Here is a 24,551-nt window from a genome sequence, read left to right as displayed (position 1 = left end):
TTTTTTTCCTGTTGATTTTTTTTTTGTAAAGAAAGAGTCAGTAAAAAATACAAAAGAGAAGATCCACATACAGCTTGTATTTGTTCCCAAATACGAAAGCAGTTTTACAACTCACTGAAGCTGCACAAATACGTGATAATGCTACCTGGATATAACACATTAGGATGGAGGTTATATTAATAAAATAGACGTAGATAAATAGAGGCGGGAATGAGGGAGAGGGAAAAGGCAGGAGTGGTTAGGTACAATGAAAGTCTGGCACTCTTCATGCTGTCTTAGCCTTTGTCCAAACATATCCAGAAGAGATACGTTAGCAAATGTCTTAGCTGTAAGTTGTGCCACTCTGCGGAGGGCGGCAGGTCATAGCACTGCTTTAGCAGTAGAAAAGGAGCAAAGCCCTCATCACTGACTAATTGGGAAGCCTGTACAATGCCCCTGCTCGGCCAGTTCTTCCAACTTACAGGTTTGCATCTAATTTGCAAGTCTGGGTTGCCCATAGGGACGTGTGACATGATACCTGTTCCTTTGTCAGGGGTGGGGGAGGGGGATCAGGTGCGGGTTCCCAATGCTGGATGGAAGTGGATGTAGAGGATGGCTTTGGCACGCAAGAGATTTCCTCCACCATGCCAAACAGTACTCCCTAAAACCCCCAATTATTAATAATTATTTAAAAGCGCTCACTCTTAACCTTCAGCTACCAGCCTATTTTATAGATCACTTTACTAACTTTTGATACTTTGTTTTTACTAGTTTTACATGGAAAGATCAAAAGAGGCCCCAGGACCCCCGAGGATTCTAAACCTCCCTGTCTGAGCTGAAATACTCAATTTGGGTTTCAGCTTCAGCCCCAACCATGGGGGATCCTGTGACCCAGGGTGTCCTTCAGTGCCAACTCACATCAGGCCTGGCACGCTCACTGTCCCTGCTCGCTGTTGTCAGAATCTGTATCTAGAAGGTGCCACGTAAGGGATCACATGTAAACTGAGGACACGTTGGTCATTAGTATTATTGCGTGATGTATGTGCAGTTGGTGTATAAAGAATTACGGAGGTGAGCTGGAAGTATGGTCTTAAAATATGTTTGGTGGAAGCCCAGTCTGTCCTAGACAAAAGAATGACTCTGTCTCCAATGTAAATTGAACAAGATGAGGTCAGTACATTTATATAGAAGGTAAACAAAACCATCAAACTAGCAAGCCTGGGGTGGCGGCCGTGGCCACTTAACAATCCCAACAGAGGACGGAGGCTGTACCCCCCAGGAAGCCTTCCTGGCTCTTGAAAAAGAGACAATGGACTTTGGGAAATAGGATGCATAAGCAGAAACAGACAGCCATTTTTGCATCCATCACCTGAAGGACATGAGGTCAGAGCTCTTGAAATCTAAGGAAAGCTGGATCCTTCAACCAAGGAAGCTGAAGTCTCTAGGAACTGAGAAGCCGTAGAGCTCTGTGAGGCTCAAACAGGGGAGGTGGTACTCTATAACCCATGTCTTGATGGCAGTGGTCAGTCAGTGACTGTGATGTCTCACTGGTTCTTCAAGTCCTTGCTTGATTGGTAGGGCACCATTATTTTGTGACCATAGCTGGGTCTTTGAGCTTCTGGGGACAAGCCACCATGGCCAGAACTTTTGCCTGGAGACGATGAGAGTTCTGCTCTCCATTTTATGGAAAGGATGGTCTGATTGGGATAGGACAACGATTGTTGCTTACATCGACGTTCATTATGAAGATCAGATACAGGGTGTGACCAGCTTTGTGTGTGTGTGTGTAGGCCCAGAGACTCCATGTGACATTCATTGGGTGAAAAGGGTAGACTAGATCAGATATATTGTTGATGTAAATGCTGAAGTCTCCAAGGATGGTAATTCTTGAGAACTCCATCACCATACCAGGCAGTGTCTCTGTCAGCTTCTCTGGAAAACCTGTGCTGTCTGAATGCTAGTGTTGATCTTGTCATTGGTCTCTTTGACGTAGATACACTCAAAGGTCAGGGGAAGAGGTGGGGGTGGTGTCGGAGAGGAAGTCTTACCCCAAACCTTATTCCTCATTGGTTGATGGCTGAGGTTTGGAGCTTGAAATGTCTGATTTATTCTTAATGCTGATAAGGGTGACGAGAAAGCAGTGGGGCTGAATCAGGAAGTCCCACCCAACACTGGCTTCTCATTGGACAAGGGGTGGGGCTTGGGGCAGGGCCTAGTGTAATATGCATGGATTCTTATGAAGGAGACTTAGACAAAGCTGAGAGAGATGTTTCAGAGTAACAGCCGTGTTAGTCTGTATTCGCAAAAAGAAAAGGAGTACTTGTGGCACCTTAGAGACTAACCAATTTATTTGAGCATGAGCTTTCGTGAGCTACAGCTCACTTCATCGGATGCATGCCATGGAAACTGCAGCAGACTTTATTTATGCACAGAGAATATGAAAAAATACCTCCTCCCACCCCACTGTCCTGCTGGTAATAGCTTATTAATAGCTATTAATAATAATATAATAATGGCTTATTAATAGCTTATTAATAGCTATTACCAGCAGGACAGTGGGGTGGGAGGAGGTATTTTTTCATATTCTCTGTGCATAAATAAAGTCTGCTGCAGTTTCCACGGCATGCATCCGATGAAGTGAGCTGTAGCTCACGAAAGCTCATGCTCAAATAAATTGGTTAGTCTCTAAGGTGCCACAAGTACTCCTTTTCTTTTTTCTGAGAGAGATGGTTACTTATTAGAAGCAAAGCATGGGTCATCTCCAAAGTGTGATGCACTCTCTCTCTCTCTTTCTCTGTTTCTGAACCTGCATGTGCTGCCAGGCATGGCTGTCTTAAAAATATCCTCCCAGCTAGCGCTGGACTCTTGGCCCAGTTTCAATGCTGATTGGTCAGGAGAGGGGCTGGTGGGCAAGGCCACTTATCAGAACAGCTGTGACGAGCGCAATTCACGTGCTGATCACTCTTGTCTGGATTTCCTCTCTTTTGCAGGTTAGAAAGCTGTCATCTCAAAGACACGTGTGGTAGGGATCTCGCTGCTGTTCTCAGAACCAAACAGAGCCTGACAGAGCTGGATATGTGTTATAATTATAATCTGAGAGATACTGGGGTGCAACAGCTGTGTGAGGGACTGAAACATCCAAACTGCAAATTACAGAGATTGATGTAAGTAACGTTTGGCCACCTCTGTGTATTTACAGGTGTCCTTTGTTTAAAGCGCTCACCCCTGGGGGTGGCTGGTCTCTGATCCCTTTACTGTCTCTCCAGCACTTGTGTCAGTGACTCACAACATGCACCAGCCTGTCTTGTTTGGGGATTGTAAGTAAAGCTGGGCCCACACCAGACAGCTGGCCCCACAGCCCCAATTTTGGGGGGATAAATAGTTTTTTTCCTTTTAAACAACCCTTAATAAAATGCATTTATTAAAAAGAGCGCACTCTTACCTTTTAGCCAACCCCCATTCTACAGCTATTTAAATTACTTTTGACACCCTGACAATTTAATTTAAAACAACTAAGAGAAAAAGAGGACTTGGCCCTCTGGCTCTTCTGAACCTCCCCACCGCCGTTTTAGCTCCAGTGACTCTTGCCTTTGACGTTCGACCTGCTCTCAGCAGAGAGACCCCACCAGTGTGAAGACAGACCCTTTGAAGTGCAGCCCAGTGGGAATGGGGATGTGTGTGTTTATGGTTAGAAGTAGGGCAGGCCAGAATGAGTGCCTATGTTGGACTTGCAATTAAAATGAAAAAAAAAAAAGGGGAAACCTGCTGGGCAAAGCTATTGTTCTTCCCTCTTCTGTATCAATAAGTTTCTATTTCTTCATGTCGGACACTCCGCCACCCCACGCCCACACCGCTGGCCTGTGATGTCCTGGGAAAATCTGGAGACTTTCAACAGATTTTCCAACACCCATTGTGAGGCTTCTGCTCAGATTTCCAAACAACCTGCATGTTGGATGCTGAACCCTCAGAAGCACTAGCTGAGTGAATGGCAAAATCAGCCTCCTTTTTCAGTAGCTTCGCTCCATCATGGGAGGTTTGGGGTTAATGCAGGACCCCCCTTGTCTTCCAAGAATGTCCAATCCTTTGCCTGGAGGGCTGAGTAGCTTCTCTCCCCATCTGTTTCCACCAGTCCTCAAGCAAGGCTTCTTAGCTCTGCCTATCAGTGTGTAGATGGATAGGACTCATCTCATGGCTTTTTGTTTTCTCCTTTTATTCCCATAATTGGTGATGTTTCGCGTCTTCCTTCTCAAGGCTGACAAGCTGCCACTCTCCATTATGCACCCTGCAGCAGAGAGAGCCAATCAGCAACTATCAGTGATCCCTGTATGTGGGGAAAGGAGCCATCTGTCAATGAATTCCCCTTTCAGCAAGTACCACCCCACGCCCTTTCCTTCCCTCCTGCTTCCTCTAGGAGCCACCACGGGGTTGCAGCTCCCCTTGGTCAGTGCAGCTACAGCTTGTTGTCCACTCCTGAAAAGCAAGACCTGCAGATCACTGGTGCCTCCCTGTAGGAGATGAAATTAGTAGTTTCCTTCCCCGTCAGCAGTAATTGGACTTGCAGAGAGTCCTATAGTGATGGTGTCTTCTCTCCCTGGTGCCAACAGCCTCTGCTCTCCCTCACAGCCTGGAGAAGGGTGGGGAATGAGTAACTCACTGATGGTGATGTAGGGGGTGGGGATGGGAAGGGAAGATACACAGCTGAAGGGTGTCTGCTTCACTGCTGTGCTGCTCTGTCAGATCTGCTGGGAGATCGACTAGCTCATGGAATAGTCTCCACCTGGAAGTGGTGGAAGCTCCATCACTCGGGACATTGTCATACTAGACTAGGCAACTCACAGGGAAGTGTACTTTAGGGACCAATCCTGCACTGGTGGGGGGGAGGTATTAGGTCAACTAATGGGAGGGGCTAATGAGCCTGGTACAGTGTCATTCCCCCCCACCTGGGTCTGGCTCTAATGTGCCAATACACGAGCTGGGGATTGCTGAAACTCTGCCATGCCCCCCAGCCCACACACACCAGGGAGGTTGTGGGAAGTGGTCTAATGCCAGCTCTGTGACATGCAGGGATTCCTCCACAGAGGGAATCCTCAGGTGGCTGGGTAGAAGAGCTTTATGGCCCCTTCGTGTTGCTGGAGCAGAGACATCACCCTTCTGCCAGGTGTTGTCCGGCAGCAACGAGGGCCAGGCTCATTATCTAGGGGTTCCTCTTAAAATTACAAAACAGAAGGGCTCAAGCTCACACCCAGAAACCTGGGACAACTATGCACCTCCCCTGGGCAAGGGGAATCTTCTTCGGCTATCCCTCAGTGCAAGGATGATGTCTGCCAAAGGGGTTCATTGCTGAGTTTTTAAGTGGCTGAGGAGCCTAATTCTTGCCCTGCAGATTTTCCCACTGAAGTGACAGGTGTAATCTTGGAGGAGATATAGTTTGTTGGCTGGAGCGTTGTGCCCTTTCTTTCCTCCTTTGTTGCTTCTCTTTCTCATGAGAGTGTCTGTTCTCCTCCAAGTGAGCTGTGGCTTGGTGTATGGTGTGATGCCACTGTGTTCTGTTTCGCGCCAAGTCCTCCCAGTTTGTTGGGTTGATGCCTCCCTTTGTAAGATGTACTTTCAGTACGTCTTTGAAATGTTTCCATTTCCCTCCATGAGCCCTTCTTCCCTGACTTAACTGAGAGAAGAGAACTTGCTTTGGGAGGCAAGTGACAGGCATATGTACACAGTGGCCAGCCCAGCGGAGTTGGTATTTCATGACCTGCGCTTCTATACTGCTGATGTTGGCTGCAGAGAGAACGCTGATGTTGGTGTGTCGGTCTTCCCAGCTGATTTGGAGAATCCTCCTGAGGAAGCACTGCCAAAACCACTCCAACCGCTTGAGATGTCATCTGTAGGTTACTCAGGTCTCACACCGACAGAGAAGAGTGGGAATGACAACTGCCTTGTAGACCAAGATCTTGGTACCTGTTTGTAGATCCCTCTCATTGAAGACTCTTTTGAGTAGTCTTCCAAAAGACGTGCTGGCACAGTGGATCCTGTATTCAATTTCTGTGTCAATGCTGGCTGTTTGGGAGAGGTGGCTGCCAAGGTATGGAAAATGGTCCACATTTTCCAGGGGTTCTTCGCTGATGGTGATTTGTGGAATACGAAGAGTAGTTTGTGCAGGTGCGGGCTGGTAAAGTACCTTGGTTTTCCTGATGTTGAGAGAGAGAGACCCAGGCTGTAATAGGCATTTGCAAAAAGATTTAGGGTGCTTTGCAGGTCAGCCTCTGTGTGTGCAAGAATGACACAGTCATCTGCATACTGAAGGTTAGTGATGCCAATTCTCATGATCTTAGATTTTGTTTGGAGACGTCGAAGACTGAGGAGTTGGCCATCCATACGGTACTCAGTCCTGAGTCCATCAGGAAGGTGGTCGCGAATGAGAATCAGGATCATGGCAAGGTAAATGGAGAAGAGTATTGGAGCAGTGACACAGCCCAGCTTGACACCAGTGCAAATGGTGAATGGTTCGGTCTCTGAGCCATTGCACAAAATGGTGGCAGTCATCCCATCACGGAGTAGTCTGATAATGGAAATGAATTTCTGTGGACAGCCAAACCTACACAGCACCTTCCATAGGGCATCACAATTGATAGAGTCAAAGGCCTTGGTTAGGTCGATGAATGCCATGAACAGTTCCTGGTGTTGCTCTCTGCACTTCTCCTGAATCTGTCCTGCCATGAAGATCATGTTGATTGTGCCTTGGGATGGCCTGAAGCCACACTGTGATTTGTGGAGGAGTTCCTCGGAAAGGGGGAGGAGGCAGTTTAGTAGGATCGAGGCAAGAATCTTCTCTGCGATGGAGAGGAAAGCAATACCTCTGTAGTTCCCGCACAGTGATTTGTCCCCTTTCTTAAATATTGTAACAATGTTAGCATTCTTAAAGTCAGGTGGAATTTCTTCGCGGGTCCAGATTTTTGTCAAGGAGTTGGTAAAGTTTGTGCTGGAGCATTGTTCCACCAACTTTAAAAATCTCAACTGGGATGCCGTCTGGGTCTGGTGCCTTGTGATTTTTTTTTGTCTGGGTGATGGCATGCTGGACTTCCTCAAAAGATGGGGGATCAGCAAGGTGTTCCATTGCTGAGCATTGTGGAATAAAGTCGATGGTGTCTTCAGAGACCGTGAATTCGAAGTTTAGTAGGCTCTCAAAGTGCTCCTTCCAGCTTTGTTTAATGGCTGCATTCTACTTGAGGAGAGCGGAGCCATCCTGAGAACGTAAGGGGGTCAGGCCTTTGGAGCTTGGCCCATATATAGCTTTTGTTGTGTGAAAGAAGCTGTCATAAATATAAAGGGAAGGGTACACACCTTTAAAATCCCTCCTGGCCAGAGGAAAAATCCTTTCACCTGTAAAGGGTTAAGAAGCTAGGATAACCTCACTGGCACCTGACCAAAATGACCAATGAGGAGACAAGATACTTTCAAAAGCTGGGAAGAGGGAGAACTTCAAAGGGTCTGTGTCTGTCTGGGTGAGGCTTTTGCCGGGGACAGAACAGGAATGGAGTCTTAGAACTTAGTAAGTAATCTAGCTAGATATGCGTTAGATTCTGATTTCTTTAAATGGCTGAGAAAATAAGTTGTGCTGAATAGAATGAATATTCCTGTCTGTGTGTCTTTTCGTAACCTAAGGTTTTGCCTAGAGGGATTCTCTATGTTTTGAATCTAATTACCCTGTAAGGTATTTAGCATCCTGATCTTACAGAGGTGATCCTGTTCTTTTTACTGTTTCTTCTATTAAAATGTTTCTTTTCAAGAACTGGATGCTTTTTTCATTGTTCTAAGATCCAAGGGCTTGGGTCTGTGGTCACCTATGCAAATTGGTGAGGATTTTTACCAAACCTTTCCCAGGAAGTGGGGTGCAAGGGTTGGGAGGAAAACAACGCTTTCCCAGTAACTCAGATAAACGTTTGGTGGTGGCAGTGGAAGTCCAAGGGCAAAGGGTAAAATAGTTTGTACCTTGGGGAAGTTTTAACCTAAGCTGGTAAAAGTAAGCTTAGGAGGTTTTCATGCAGGTCCCCACATCTGTATCCTAGAGTTCAGAGTGGGGAAGGAACCTTGACAGAAGCTTCTCATGTCATCCTGGTCTACGAAACCCTGGATCTCAGAGGTCTTCTCTTGCCACCACTTGTTTTTGATGTCACGTAGCCTCCTTTGGACTTTGGCTTTAAGCAGGTGATAGGCCTCATGTTTTCGTTTGTTAGAAGAATCATTTTGCCAGTTACAAAATACAGTTCTTTTCTGTTGAATTAATGCTAGGATTTCCTTGTTGTTTTCGTCAAACCAGTCTTGGTGCCGATGAGTGGAATATCCTATGGTTTCAGCACATGCATTGTGAATGGTGTTTTTAAGTTGATCTCAATGCTCTTGAATGTCAATGACGTTGTCTGGCATGTTAGAGAGTTTTTCAAACAGATGTTTCTGGAATGTCTTGCAGCTGGCTTGGTCTTGAAGTGCTTTGACTTCGTACTGCTTTCGTGTGTGGTGGAGCGAGCTGCAGGTACATGACTGATCTTACGAATCGATGGTCTGTCCAACAGTGATTGGTACCCCTCATAGCTTGTGTTATATGGATGTTGGTATAGTCTCGGGTTCTGACTATAACATAGTCAAGGAGGTGTCAGTGTTTGGACCTAGGATGTTTCCAGGTGGACTTAAATTTGTTACTCTGCCTAAAGATGATATTTGTGGTGAGCAGGTCTTGTGCCACGCATTTGCTGAGGAGGGTTTACGTTTCCCACCCCTTCTTTGCCTATTGTGCTGCTCCAGAGTTGGGAATCCCATCCAACTCTGGCATTGAAATCTCCCAGGAGGATGAGTTTGTCTGCCTTAGGTGTGGCTGTGAGGACTGCATCGAGAGCGCTATAAAACTGCTCCTTATTGTCTTCCTCATCACCGAGTGTTGGGGCGTATATGCTGATGACCGTGGCATATTGCTTGTGCTAAGCTTGAGCCGAAGAGTCAAGAGACACTTGTTGATCCCCACAGGAAGCTCAAAAAGGTGACTGGCGATCTTATTTTTGATAGCAAAGCCAATCCCGTGAATGCACTCTCTTCAGGTGGCTTTCCTTTCCAAAAGAAGGTGTAGCCACCTCCATCCTCTTTTAATTGGCTCTCATTGGCCTGGCGGGTCTCGCTAAGAGCTGCAATGTCAATGTTGAGTCTTGCCAGTTCTCTGGCAACTGTGGCAGTTCTTCTTTCTGGGCATTCACTGTGCTGAGAGTCCATAAGGGTGTGGTCATTCCAGGTGGCAAAATTCATTGTCATATCTCTTGTTTCAGCTGCAGAGTTGAGTGATCCCACTGGATACGGTCGTCCAGTCAGAAGAGTGTGAGACAACTTATGTTTGGGACACCTTTTCTAGCCCCCTTCCCATTTGGGGTGAGCGGGGGGGATCCTGAAAAGGCCCTGCTCAGTCACAGCCGCTGCTGCCGAAATGCACTTCTGTCTCAACCAAGCACAAAATGACCATCACAGGGCTGCTGCCTGCATGCAGGTTTGTGACTAAAGACTCTCAGAGATCACTGCTCCTGTCTTCCCCGCCACTCGTCCATTGTCTCAGGACTTTGTGCAGGTGTGAACCTTTTGGCAGAGGCCTGCATGTGAAATATTTTAACGTGGGGAAACCGGTGTGCCAGTGGTAACCACACAAAGCTTGACATGAAGAAAACCCTGACGCCATTGGGGTCTTTTGAAGTTTGGACCACGGTCAGGAGCCTTGCCTCAGAACTGCTCGCCAAGGGGAACCCTACCAGGAGTATAAAAGCTCCGGATGATATAGCTCCACAGGTCTTTAGCCCACTCGAGCCTCTCCACCACAACAAGGTTGCAGTTCATCGGAGAGGTTATATGGGAATACTTCCCCACTTGCAAGTCCCGAATCTATGTATAAACCAAAGCAAACTTTTACTAAAGGAGGGGGGAACACATAGCAACAATGACTCAAAACTATGCAGATCATTAAAACACCCCCCGAATTGGAGGCAGTAGTCTTTTCCCTCAATTCCCTACCTTTGGGAGAGATTGCCAACATAACCCATAGGCTAGGGCAGGGAAACCTGGATTCTAGTCTCTGCTCCACAGTGGGGATTCAAACCAGGGTCTCCCCACAGACCCAGGTGAGTGCTCTTACCCACTGGGCTAAAGGCTGTAAGGAAGCCACTAGTTCCTCCTTCAGCGTGGTGAATCTAGCCCTGAGGAAAAACGTTGGCCAAAACTGTTCTGCAAATCTGTGCCAAATTCATGAATAGTTTTGGTTTGCCCCAAAATTGCATCTTTTGGTGAATAGACTATTCGCCCCCCAAACTTCAGCCAGTTCCAGTTATTACCTGCCTCCCACTCTCCAAACCCCTCAATCCCAGCCTGGAGCACCCTCCTGCACCCCAAACCTCTCATCCCCAGCCCCACCCCAGAGCCTGCACCCCCAGCCAGAACCTGCACCCCTTCCTGAACCCCTGCCCCAGCCCTGATCCCCCTCCCGCCCTCTGAACCCCTCGGTCCCAGCCCAGAGCACCCTCCTACACCCCAAACCCCTCATTCCCAGTCCCACCCCAGAGACCGCACCCCCTCCCGTGCCACAACCCCAATTTTGTGAGCATTCGTGGCCCTCCACACAATTTCTATTCCCCAATGTGGCCCTCAGGCCAAAAAGTTTGCCCACCCCTGTTCTAGATACTGGGGAATAGTTTGGGGAAGGCAAAGGACCTTTTACAGACGCTTTAGATTTCATTTGCATAAGCAGAAAGGAACCAGAGTACCAGCACTGGGAAAGGATTTGCACTGTTCTTCAGTGCCTGCTGTTAGGATTCTCCAGTTCATTACAAACATCCCACCCCTAAGCCCCGTACACACACACTCTGCCTCCCTCCCTTCAGCTCCTCTGAACGTTCCCTTGTGGTACTTGGGGTGACTGACAGAGCCGGGGCAAATGGACCGGAATCTACACAGGGGCCTTTGGTGCTGACATCCTGTAGCCTCCTGCTAGAGCCCTGTGACTGGTCTCTTCTGAATGAACCATCTCCTTCCACACAGACGCTGACATCAGCAAGAGAATTGCCACAAACAGGGAGGAAACGAGTGATTATCTTCCTTGCTGTTTTCCATCTCCTACAGTTTGAACTGGTGCAATCTCACCGACGTTTCTTGTGGGGCTCTCTCTTCGGTTCTCAGCACCAGTCAGACCCTGACAGAGCTAGTCTTGGGGCGTAACAAAGTGGGAGATCCAGGAGTGCAGCTGCTGTGTGAGGGACTGAAACATCCCAACTGTAGACTGCAGATATTAAAGTAAGTAACAGCTGGCTCCCTGTACTCTGTGTCTCTGAACATTGCATTACTGTGATTTCAATGTTTTCTACTAGGGTTACTGCCCCGCTATGAATGCTCCTCCATTCAAATCCTTTCCCACCATCACAAGAACCAACCCTGGGACAAAGCCTAGCAACTAGACAAAGAACCGTGGGAGAAAAAAGGAGGTGGGCGTGGTGGGGGGAAGGAAGAAGGAAAGAACAAGAGAAGCTTTTGCAATTTATTTAAATTTTGGTTGTGTAGATTTCAGGAGCGAGTTATTTCCCCAAGTCTCTTCTTTCAGTCTTGACATAAAGATAACATGGCTGCCATGTCCCTCCCCTTAGAACTGGAGCATCCCCAGAACTGGAGCACTGGAATCCTCTTCTCCTGGGTAGGCTGGACAGAACCCGCCCCCTCAGTTCTCCAGAACGAACTGTAAAAATAAATGAACAAATAAAATAAATATCACTGTGCTTCCCCCAGGAAGGACTTGACCTCCTCATGTGCTCTCAGAGGAAGCTTCAGGGCAAACCTGCAGCACCAGCGTGGCTGAGATCTCAGGCCCTTCAAAGAATCTGTTCTTGAGAGCCTGGTGGGGAGGCAGTAGGGGAAGCATGTGGGGCAGAACTTTGGTCCTAACCCTGAGAGATACAGTCCTGCTGCTACCATGGAGACATTCCTCACATGAAGGAAATTACTAATCAGTGACCTAGGTTCAAACTGGTTCATTTGGGCTGGGAATGGGGGGAGGGGGGGAGGGGCAGAAAGGAAAGGGCCTGTACTGCTACTCCCATCCCCCACCATTCATTGCACACAGATGAAAAGCATTTTCTCCAAGTGTGATTCACAGAGGAGTGCAAATAACATAACGTGGATCCTGGCAGAAACAGAGGATATGACAATAGTCCAATTAGGAAAGCCGCAGGCTCTGTGTGGCTCTGCTGCCCTCAGTCAGTCCCTCACACTGTGAATTTCTTTGACTAGTTTAGATGCCTCTAGACCTATTTTCACCTGCTCCCCAATTGTGTAAGGGAGTCTGAGCTGAGCTCTCAAAACCAAGTAGCCAGAAGACAGTGTAAGGCCAGGTAAGGGGGAGGGATAGTTTGACTTACACCTTTTTACACCCCTCCAGCCCCTTACTTGCTTTCCCTCCTCACGTCCCTGATCTGGTCCCTTGGTTACAGCAGGCCTGATTCAGTTTGACTCGCTTATGCTCAGTTGGATTCACTGAGCCACATTCAGAATTGAATTGGAGAGGGGAGGGTTACATGTTGGTAAGTGCGTGTGAGCAGTGATGAGCTGCCAAAATCTTAACAGCAGGTTCCATCCTCACCCCACGAGGGGGTCATTGCCCACCCCCGCCCCCCGGGACTCCTGCCCCATCCAACCCCCCCCCGCGTTCCTTGATGCCCCCCCCAGGACCCCTGCCCCATCCATCCCCCTCCCCGGTCCTCTGACTGCCCCCAGAACCGGGCAGGAGGGTCTCATGGGCCACCGTAGTGGGTGCCCACCCCTAAGAGCCAGAGGCACCTGCCAGGGAGTGAGGTGGGGAGTCCCGGAGGTGCTTACCTGGGGAGTTCCCAGGAAGCATCCGGCAGGTCCCTCTGGCTTCTAGGGGTGGGGGAGCGTAGCTGGGGGGGAGCAGGGGGAGTGGCAGCTCCCCCACTGATCACATCAAAAGTGGCGCCTTAGGCACCCGCTCCCTGGGTGCTCCGGGGCTGGAGCACCCATGGGGAAAATTTGGTGGGTGCAGAGCACCCACTGGCAGCTCCTCGCCCCATGCCCAGCCCCAGATCACCTCACCTACGCTCCACCTCCTCCCCTGAACGCCCCGCCCCGCCCTGCTTCTCCGGCCCCCCCCCCCGGCTTCCCACGAATCAGCTGTTCAGCGGGAAGCCGGGGAGGACTGAGAAGCAGGCGGCGGCTTCCCGTTCAGGCCGAGGGTGGCAGAGGTGAGCTGGGGCAGGGAGCGGTTCCTCTGCGCGCCCCCCTCACCCCCGGGTTACCTGCTGCGGCGCAGGTGGCCCTCCTCGCACCCCCCCCCGCCCAAGCTCACCTCCGCCTCCCTGGGCCTGAGTGTGAAGCCGCCGCCTGCTTCTCAGCCCTCCCAGGCTTCCCGCACGAACAGCTGATTCGCGGGAAGCCGGGGGGCGGGGCGGAGAAGCGGGGAAGGGGCGGCACGTTCAGGGGAGGAGGCGGAGCAGAGGTGAGCTGGGGCCGGGGATGGGGTGGGGGAGCTGCCGGTGGGTGCTCTGCACCCACCAAATTTTCCCCTTGGGTGCTCTAGGGCTGGAGCACCCATGGAGCCGGCGCCCAAGGCGCCACTTTTGGCCGGTTAAACTTAGAAGCCCTTTTAGAACCGGTTCTCCCTCGCGGAACAACCGGTTCTAAAAGGGCTTCTAAATTTAACAACCAGTTCTAGCGAACGGGTGCGAACGGGCTCCAGCTCTCCACTGCGTGTGAGGGAGCGTAAGGGGAGTCTGAGCTGGTGGGACAGGCATGCTGAGGGGAATGGAGGAAGGGGGAATTTACAGCACAGATGAGCAAATTCCTATTCAGAACTTTAGAAAACGCTCTGACCTCATCAGTATCCAAAAGCCTGGCCCAGCTATGTCTGCACCTCCCTGCAGTTTTCCCCCAAGACCACATGGTGAGGCAAGGGAGGATGCTGCATGGGTACTAGTGCCTCCCAAGGGGTGCATCCTCCATGCGCAGTTCTGAGTCCAGGGTGCTGTGGGAGAGGGGTGGCCCTCACCGGGCGCCAGTTAACCCCCTTCCTGCCCAGTGCTTCTGCAACTGCTCCCACCGGCTTGAGTCTCAGGGTATGTCTACACTGCGTGTGCACACAAAAACCTGTGTCCTTTTCTTGGGTTAGCTACCCGGCATTAGCTAACTCAGGTTAAAATAGCAGTGAAGACATGGCTTCTAACTCCTGTTAGTAGCTCACGTTAAAGCCCAGGCTCCCCTATACATTTTAATTAAGGTGCTAACCTAAATTAAAAGCGGAGTTGCCGTGTTTTCACTTCTGTTTTAACCTGGGGCAGCTAACCTGAGTTAAAACACACTTTTTTGTTTTGTTTTGTTTGTTTTGTTTTTTGCTATGTAGACATACCCTGCAATAGCTGTGAGACACATGCTTTGCCAGTGGGTTTAATCCCTCTAGTGCCCGATCCACATAGAGGATAGCAGCCTACTACTGTTACCAGTTAGTTTGTAGGCTCAAGTGATAGCGTTCTGAGCTGTGTTCTAAAGGTGAGAACACTGCTGAAGGCCCAGCTTGGGGGTCAATTATGATTCCATGTAATGGATTTACAGTGTTCAGGATTGTTGTTGTTGTTTTTTTTTATTAGAAAATTACATTAAACCTGTTAAAAGAATGTTACCGTTGCTAAGTCAAACATTTAAATGAGGAAATCCTCAGACTTTAGGTTGCCCATGAAAAACTAATTTGACACCCTCCCCCACCCCGTGCGTGTACATTATGATGCAGTCTTTAATGCTATGCTTTCATGCTGTGAGGCAGAGGTCCTGTGGAAGGAAGTCAGTGAACAGCAGTGGACTGAACTCTGCGGATGAATCAGGGTTGTGCAGTGAATGAAGCCGTTGTCTGTAGGACCATTGCCTCCCCTGTTGCAGAAGTCAGAAGGCGGGCAGTGAATGAGGCTGGGTATTACAGGAAGAGAAAGAAGGATTAAGGCAGCTGAATGCTGCCCTGGAGTCTGCTCCCTGCCTCTGCCATGGAGTGTCTGTGCGGTGCTAGGCAAATCACCTAAACCAAAATGTTCACAGTTAGCCACTTTCTGGGTGCCAAACTGAGATGCCTGGGGCCTTATTTGCAGAAATGTTGAGCACTCATGACTGCAATGGAGGCTGTCTGGAGCTGTGCTTCGAACATGCAATGTGCTATTAAAACGTTAAGGACTCTGGAAGACCAGGGTCTAGGGGGTCTCGAGTACCCAGAACTAATGAACATTTTTTTAGCTTAATCTCTCTGTACCTCAGCTCCCCGCCTAGAAAGTGAGGATGCTGATACCACCTGTTGTCCTGGAGTGTTGTGAAGATAAATAATCCATTAGTGTTTGTAAAGTGCTCGGATACTATGGTGAGAGCACCAGAGAGAGGCCCAGGAGGAAATTCATATTTCTGTATTTGGTACAGAATTAAGGTCTGGGACCACAAAGTGAATGTTGCAGGTAAAAAGAAATTTTGCATGGCTGCTCCTTTAGAGTGCACCATCTGCCCTGTCTGCTGGATCAGGCAAGGAGCTATAGAAAAAACTGCAGGGGGGTCGTGTAACTATAGATTGTGTCATAATGCAAACAAACAAGGGGGCTGAATTTAGGTTGCAGGGGAACCCTAAGTCTAGCATTCCCTATGGTTTTGTATGGTTGACTTTGCAGCCTTAAAGTTCTTAGAACATAGTTTCTGTTGTTGTTCTTGATGTAATTATTTATTTTAAAGCTTTCTATAGCTGTGTTTATTATTTAAAATTAATATTTCTCTCTGAACTAAAATCACTTAGCGATAAACACCGGTATCAAGGAGGGGAGGGATAGCTCAGTGGTTTGAGCATTGGCCTGCTAAACCCAAGCTTGTGAGTTCAATCCTTGAGGGGGCCATTTAGGGATCTGGGGCAAAAATTGGGGATTGGTCCTGCTTTGAGCAGGGGGTTGGACAAGATGACCTTCTTAGGTCCTTTCCAACCCTGATATTCTATGATTCTATGAAATGCAAAGAATGGGGCATAAACAAGTCGTTCTGCTTTCTATAAATGTCTGTCTCCTGCAGTTTGTCTCTCTGTGAGCTCACAGCAGCTTGTTGTGGGGATCTCGCCTCTGCTCTCAGCACCAACCAGACCCTGGCAGAGCTAAATATAGGGGGCCACTCATTGGGGGCTTCAGGAGTGCAGCAGCTGTGTGAGGGGCTGAAACATCCAAACTGTAAACTGCAGAAACTAGGGTAAGTAAAGTCAGTGCCTGTTAACATTTCAATGCTGTGAGTTACTCTTTATACCAGGAGCACAATGTCCTACAGGGCATGGAACCCAGCCATGGACCAGGCCCACTCTGCTCCCCAGGCAAAGAACAGAGACCCACCAATGCGTTCACTGCTTGTATTTTACTAGTTAAACAATTGAACAACCTAGTGGGCTCTGGCCTCGACCTTTGTTGAGCAGGGAAAGCAACTGGGCAGCTGCCCTAAAGGGACAGCCAAGGATCCCCCTGACTCGGGATAATTCTCCGGTGGTGCAAAGCTGGTATAGCCAACTCTGTCTCCCGCCCTTAGCGTAGGGCATGTGCGGTATGGAGTCATATATTAGGGGAGGAGGGCGGGGGCAGAGTTCAAGGTGCCTCAGCAGACCCTAGGCCAGCACAGCAGCTGAGGTAACTTAGGGCAGTCCTGAGGTTCCTGGAAGTTAGATTGGAAGCTGTTTAGGCCCCAACTTTGCCCCAGGATCAGGGAGCAGAAAGGTCGGTTACAGCAAACTTCTCCTCCAAGTCTCCTCAGCAGCACCAAGTGCAGCTGAGGACAGGGCCAGGTTCTGAAGTCATTGCACGACTGTAGATATGTTTTCAGCAGCCTGTTTATACTTCTCACCCCGAGGACCACAGAGCATGCCAATGTTTCCTCCTTGCTGCCTGACAGCGCTTGCTTTGAAAATGGCTCAGGCTCACAGAAACAAGGAGGATGATGGGACGAAACAGGAGGAATCATGGGAATTATTCAGTTTGTCTCCAAGCCCCAAGATGCCATTGTCTTCCAGTAGGAATCCCACGGTGCAGAGCATTGAAAATTTCCAGAATGCATAAAGAACAGTGGGGCGGGAGCAGTGACTCATTGGATGTCTGACCTGAATGCAGAGCACTTGTTTCAAAACAGTGCTGTCCTTGTGTGGCTGGAAATCAACAAGGCAACATTAACTTGATTGCAGGATAACAAAGGCATTATCAGTACGATCTGATAGCGCAACAGGTGAAGGTATTGCCCATCAGCTGAGGTGGATACGCAAAACCAGCATCAAGTTGAAAGTATAGAGGTGTCCTTAATTTGCATAAATCAAAGAGAACTGCAATCTCTTCTTAACCCCGGTAACCCTTGCAGGAGAGGAGTGCTGTTCATGGTGAAAAGAAAAGGAGGACTTGTGGCACCTTAGAGACTAACAAATTTATTTGAGCATAAGCTTTAGCTCACTTGAAGAGTCATGAAGGTCTGATCACATTTAATGGATCAAGCAGCCTCTGAGCTGGTCCTTAGGTTTTAGACCCTTTCCAGGGGTTGTTGGAGGGGTCTGCCCTCTTCTCTTCCTATTTGACACTTGCCAATAGGCATCAGGTTTCTGCTGCTCCAGTTTCTTTGGTACTTGTGTCCAGTAGCTGGTGACGGTGTCTAATAAAGTTCGTGATTCCTTTCTCATCAGAGGATATTTAAGTTTCATTAATTTCAAAGATCGTTTTCTATATTGACCCACATTGTTAATGAAAATTGCCTTTGCTAAGCAGTTCTGTTAATATTCCCAAGCTACACACACGTCAGATGCTTAGCCCTGTCAATAACTTTTTCTCAGGCTGTAATATTCATATCAGTATTTCAGAGTGGTTTCATCACAGTATTTCAGAGTGCAACAACCAGTCAAAAGAAAAACAAACATCTTTTACAATTCCTCTGAACTGAGTAGACGTGTTTTGTATATTCTCTATTATGTCTGGTCTCAGTGGTAGCCGTGTTAGTCTGTATCACCAAAAACAACAAGGAGTCCTTGTGGCACCTTAGAGACTAACAAAGCTTCTGTGAAGCTGCAGAACTGGAATTAATTTGCAAACTGGATACCATCAGATTAGGCCTGAATAGAGACTGGGAGTGGTTGGGTCATTACAAACCTAAACGTAATTTCCCCAATACTAATTTCCCCCTATTGTTACTCACACCTTTGTGTCAACTGTCTGTAATGGGCCACTCTCTTACCACTTCAAAAGTTAATTTTCCTCCCTTGCTATCCTGCTGTTAATTGATTTATCTTGTTAGACTGACCTCACACTTGGTAAAGAAACCCCCCATCCTTTCATGTATTTATACCTGCTCCTGTATTTTTTACTTCATACATCTGATGAAGTGGGTTGTAGCCCACGAAAGCTTATGCCCAAATAAATTTGTTAGTCTCTAAGGTGCCACAAGGACTCCTTGTTGTTTTTTTCTATTATGTCTGGCACATTTTATTTAATAGCTTTTGGGACTTACAGTGGAATAAAAGACAAAAAAAAAGGAATAAAACAGATTATCCACATGTAGAGGGAGACTGTATCTGATTCAGAAGGCAGACAAAAGTGCAGTTTGTAATTGGGGTGAAAATTCATTTTGGAGTCTTAGTATTTCAGGAAGTTTGACTTATGGAACCTTCATTTCAAGTAGATCAAGCAGTGGATCTAACCAGTTTAAATTTACAGTGTCCAGTCTTATCTCTGATCTACCTCACTATGATTTGATTGTGTCCCATAGTTAACATGTCATGCTTTACATGCTCTTTCCTATAAACGTGTTTAATCTTTGGGTGGACCTCTTTAGCTACACCGAAAAAGCAATTTCATTCATCTGTAAATTTATAAAATGTTTTCTGTGTTCCCCAGTTGACTTACATTCGCTTAAAGAAATTGACAAAGGTATCTATAAACTTAGGCAAAGTGAAGGAAATTTTTGTAAACATTCCCGTTTTATCCCTGGGAGAGTTCAGAGTTTAGTTTCAATGTATCTGGCTTTCTATAGAAAGCCAATCTGACACCTTGAAAATGGAATATTGGCCTTCTATTGTCCTGGTTTCTAGAAGTTCTAGAAGTTTGGGGGTTGGACTAGATGACCTTCTGGGGTCCCTTCCAACCCTGATATTCTATGATATTCTATGATTAAGTTAGAATTGGAATAGGCACTCTTTTGGGGTAAACTGAGGTAGCTGTCAGCAAGTTTTTCTGTGTTAGGATGGGGAAAGCATTCATCGACTCTTGGTTTGGAAATGAGATGTGATCATAGTGGTTAATAATCCTAATATATTCAAGGCATATTTAGTGCCCATGTACATCATCCATGAACCACGCCTTTCGCTCCAGCTTGTTCTAGAAGATGGGAGTATCCAGTAATGAACCAGCAGCTCATTACAGCAAGTTGCTAGAATTCTCAAACCCATTAGAAGTGGACTCCCAAGGTTTACCTTTCCCTTAAATTCAGCTGGACGTTTGCATGCAGAATATACCGTAACTGACACAACAGGTGCACGTGGAAAGGAATTCCCTCAGGGGCCTGTCGTGCCAATGGGAGCATTATGATTTATCTGTGCATGTCCGGGTAAAGAATCTCCTTTTAGACACCACTGACAGCAGTGAATGGTGTAAAAATAAGCATTGTTTCCTCATGGTCTATATTTGGTTCCTGCAGATTGTGGAGTTATGACATCATAGCCGATCTGAATGCGGGAGATCCAAGAGCGATGGTGCTGTGTGGTGGCCTGAGGTTTGTAAGCTGTGATCTTCGGAACTTCTTGTAAGTTACTGCTGGGTCCCTTTAATTTGTTCGTGTTAACTCCGGGTCATGAGTAAGGACTTTTTTTTACTTGAATCACAGTGTTTCTTTCCATGCCCCCTAACCCAAGAACTGGCTGTTATTCTTTTCCCACTGCTTTGGAGAAAGGCTGCAGTTTACTGTTTGAAAAGCTGAATAACACAGTGGTGTTCAGGGCATACAAAAGGCAGCAGTTTGTCATATTAGAATGGCATGTTATTTTATTCAGTGGGAAAGACTGAAAACAGAAGTCTGGGATTCTTTCACAATTTAATTAATGGAACCCGCCTGTACTCAGATAATTTACAACCATTATCACGACTGATCCCAGGACAAAGACTAACAGACAGACAAAAGAGAGAGAGAAAAGAAGAGTGAAAGACCCAAAGAAAAGTACGAAAGTGCCATTTATAATCCGCACAAACACCCAGCCCAAATGTTTTAAAGATACAGATAGCAGTGAGGCCTGGCTTCCACCTGAAACTTAGGCTGATCTATCTAAATTGCTCAGGGGTGAGAAAAAATCACATCCCTGAGAGACATAGTTAAGCAAACCTAAGTCCCAGGATAGAATTCTTCCATTGACCTAGCTACCAGGAGGTGGATTTACTACACTGATGGAAAAACCCCTTCCACCACCGTAGCGAGTATTCACATTACAGTGGTACAGCGTGAGTGGGGTGTGGGGGAAGCAGACCAGGCACAGACTGCACCAGCGCTTCTCCTCCCCTTCCCCAAGGGTAAGGCAGCAGGCAGGGTGGTGGCTCTGGCAGGCAGCTGGGACTGTGAGCTCTTTGGGGAAGGACTGTCTTTGTGTTCTGTGTTTGTGCAGTGCCCAACACAATAAGCTCCTAGCCTATGACAATGGCTCCTAGGAGCCATACTGACCAAGTTTCCCAGCATGTCAGGGAGACTCCCACTTACAAAGAACAGACTCCCGACTCCCAATTTAATAATGTTATCTCCTGCAGCTACATATGCATCAGCCACACATGTGCATTAGCCTTTCTCTCTCTCTCAGAGACAGAGTGAGAGACACTGATGCTCATGTACGGCTGATGCACAAGATTCCGGGTAATGTAGCTGACCTCTGCTCAGCACCAGATTAACCTGTCATTGGTTCCTGGACGACCAGTGGGTCACAGCGCCTCTCAGGCTTAACCATGCCCAATTTGAGTGAGTGGTTTTGCGACTTTGTGTGTGGGGTCGCCGTGCTACACTCGTTTGGCCAGGCTGCCCCTAAAATAAATTTGAAAATGTTGCTCAGTATGCTAGGCGTTACCGCAATAAGTAGTAATCATAAAGAACCCAAAGGTGTGCAGTGCCCTCCGCCTCAGACGGACTGTCAGCCAGCATAGAAATGTAGGGCTGGCAGGGACCGTGAGAGGATAGTAAGTTCAGCCCCAGGACCAAGTAAACTTAGACCGTCCCTGACAGGTGTTTTTCCAATCTGTTCTTAAAAACCTCTAATGATGGGGATTCCACAACCTCTCTTGGAAGCTTATTCTAGAGTTACGTATCCTTCTAGTTAAGAACATGAGAATGGCCATACTGGATCAGACCAAAGATCCATCCAGCCCAGTATCCTGCCTTCTGACAGTGGTCAATGCCAGGTGCCCCAGAGGGAATGAACAGAACAGGTGATCATCAAGTGATCCATCCCCTGTCGCCCATTCCCAGCTTCTGGCAAAGAGAGGCTAAGGACAGCATCCCTACCCATCCTGGCTAATAGCCATTGATGCACCTGTCCTCCATGAATTTATCTAGTTCTTTTTTTAACTCTGTTATAGTCTTGGCCTTCACAACATGCTCTGGCAAGGAGTTCCACAGTTTCACTGTGTGTTGTGTGAAGAAATACTTCCTTTTGTTTGTTTTAGCTGCCTATTAACTGCCTGCTGCCTATTAATTTGATTTGGTGACCCCTAGTTCTTGTGTTATGGGAAGGAGTAAATAACAGTTCCATATTCACTTTCTCCACACCAGTCGTGGTTTTATAGACCTCAATCATATCCCCACTTAGTCGTCTCTTTTCCAAGCTGAAAAGTCCCAGTCTTATTCATCTGTCCTCATATGTAAGCCGTTCCATACCCCTAATAATTTTTGTTGCCCTTTTATGAACCTTTTCCAATTCCAATATATCTTTTTTGAGATGGGGTGACACATCTGCATGCATTATTCAAGATGTGGGTGTTACATGGATTTATATAGAGGCAACATGATATTTTCTGTCTTAGAATCATAGAACTGGAAGGGACCTCGAGAGGCCATCTACTCCAGTCCCCTGCACTCAAGGCAGGTCCAATTATTATCTAGACCAGGGATCTCAAACTCAAATCACCATGAGGGCCACATGAGGACTAGTACATTGGCCTGAGGGCCACATCACTGACACCTTGTCATACCAAGATACAAAAGCTCCCCCCCGTCCCTGGCCCCACCCCACTCCATCCCTTCTATGAGGCCCTGCCTCTTCCCACCCCTTCCCTGCCCCCATTCCAACCCCTTCCCCAAATCCCCACCCCGGCTCCACCTCTTCTCAGCCTCCTCCCCTGAGCGCCCCACTCCTCCTCCCTCCCTCCTGGAAAATCCTAAGCGCTGCCAAACAACTGTTTGGCGGTGGGACGCACTGGGAGGTAGGCAGAGGAGAGGAGACACAGTGCGCTCGGGGGGGGGGATGGAGATGGGGGGCAAGGGGAGCTATGGCGGGCTGTAGGAAATAACTCCATGGGCCATGTGTTTGAGACCCTTGATCTAGACCATCCCTGACAGGTGTGTGTCCAACCTGATCTTAAAAATCCCCAATGATGGAGATTCCACAGCTTCTCTAGGCAATTTATTCCAGTGCTTCACCACTGTGATAGTTAGGAAGTTTTTCCTAATGTCCAACCTAAACTGCCCTTGCTGCAATTTAAGTCCATTGCTTCTTGTCCTATCCTCGGAGGTTAAGAAGAACAATTTTTCTCCCTCCTCCTCGTAACAACCTTTTACATCCTTGAAAACAGTTATCATGTCCCCTCCCAGTCTTCTCTTCTCCAGACTAAAGAGACCCAATTTTTTCAATTTTCCCTCATAGGTCATGTGTTCTAGACCTTTAATAATTTTTGTTGCTCTTCTCTGGACTTTCTCCAATTTGTCCACATGTTTCCTGAAATGTGGCACCCAGAACTGGACACAATACTCCAGTTGAAGCCTAATTAGCACAGAGTAGAGCGGAAGAACTACTTCTCGTGTCTTGTTTACAATACTCCTGCTAATACATCCCAAAATTATGCTTTCTTTTTTTGCAACAGCATTACACAGTTGATTCATATTTAGCTTGAGATCCACTGTGACCCCCAGATCTCTTTCCGCAGTACTCCTTCCTAGGCAGTCATTTCCCATTTTGTATGTGTACAACTGATTGTTCCTTCCTAAGTGGAGTACTTTGCATTTGTCCTTATTGAATTTCATCCTGTTTACTTCAGACCATTTCTCCAGATCATTTTGAATTTTAATCCTATCCTCCAAAGCACTTGCAACCCCTCCCAGCTTGGTATCGTCTTCAAACTTTATAAGTGTACTTACTCTCTATGCCATTATCTAAATCATTGATGAAGATATTGAACAGAACCGGACCCAGAACCGATTCCTACGGGACCCCTCTTGATATGCCCTTCCAGCATGACTGTGAACCACTGTTAACTACCCTCTGGGAATGATTTTTCAACCAGTTATGCACCCAGTTTATAGTAGTTCCATCTAGGTTGTATTTCCCTAGTTTGTTTATGAGAAGGTCATGCGAGACAGTATCAAAACCCTTACTAAAGTCCAGATATACCACATCTACCACTTCCCCCCATCTACAAGGCTTGTTACACTGTCAAAGAAAGCTGTCATGTTGGTTTGACACAATTTGTTCTTGATAAATCCATGCTGACTGTTATTTATCACCTTATTGTCGTCTAGGTGTTTGCAAATTGATTGCTTAATTATTTGCTCCATTAGCTTTCCAGGTACAGAAGTTAAGTTGACTGGTCTGTAATTCCCCAGGTTGTCCTTATTTCCCTTTTTATAGATGGGCACTATATTTGCTCTTTTCCATTCTTCTGGAATGTCTCCCGTCTTCCATGACTTTTCAAAGATAATTGCTAATGGCTCAGATATCTCCTCAGTCAGCTCCTTGAGTATTCTAGGATGCATTTCATCAGGCCCTGGTGATGTGAAGACATGTAACTTGTCTAAATAATTTTTGACTTGTTCTTTCCCTATTTTAGCTTCTGATCCTACCTCATTTTCACGGGCATTCACTATGTTAGACATCCAATCGCCACCAGCCTTCTTGGTGAAAACTGAAACAAAGAAGTCATTAAGCACCTCTGCCATTTCCACATTTTCTGTTATTGTCTTTTCCCCCTCATTGAGTAACGGGCCTACTCTGTCCTTGGTCTTTCTTTTGCTTCTAATGTATTTGTAGAATGTTTTCTTGTTTCCTTTTATGTCCCTAGCTAGTTTGAGCTCGTTTTGTGCTTTGGCTTTTCTAATTTTGTCCCTACATACTTGTGTTATTTGTTTATATTCATCCTTCGTAATTTGTTTCCACTTTTTGTAGGACTCTTTTCTGGGTTTTAGATCATTGAATATGTGTTCTCTTGCCATACTTCCTATCTTTCCCACACAATGGGATAGTTTGCTCTTGTGCCCTTAATAATGTCTCTTTGAAAAACTGTCAACTGTCT

General features: G+C 47.2%; 1 protein-coding gene across 3 annotated transcripts in view; it reads left to right on the top strand.

Moving 5' to 3' along the window:
* The window catches only part of LOC140912512 (NACHT, LRR and PYD domains-containing protein 3), a 65,412-nt gene that overhangs the window by 35,361 nt on the left and 5,500 nt on the right, over nt 1-24,551 (top strand). Inside the window, exons 8-11 of one of the 3 annotated variants that reach the window (XM_073347003.1) lie at nt 2,970-3,143; nt 11,119-11,289; nt 16,081-16,251; nt 19,714-19,788. In XM_073347003.1, coding sequence (XP_073203104.1) covers nt 2,970-3,143; nt 11,119-11,289; nt 16,081-16,251; nt 19,714-19,788 — 591 coding nt within the window. Of the gene's footprint in view, nt 1-2,969; nt 3,144-11,037; nt 11,096-11,118; nt 11,290-16,080; nt 16,252-19,713; nt 19,819-24,551 lie in introns of those variants that run through there. The other 2 variants (XM_073347002.1, XM_073347004.1) reach the window with 2 other exon arrangements.

Source organism: Lepidochelys kempii, chromosome 6 (assembly GCF_965140285.1).
Source record: "Lepidochelys kempii isolate rLepKem1 chromosome 6, rLepKem1.hap1, whole genome shotgun sequence".
Classification (NCBI taxonomy): domain Eukaryota; kingdom Metazoa; phylum Chordata; order Testudines; family Cheloniidae; genus Lepidochelys; species Lepidochelys kempii.
The sequence above is the reverse complement of the archived record's forward strand: the minus strand, read 5'-3'. Positions and strand labels throughout refer to the sequence as shown.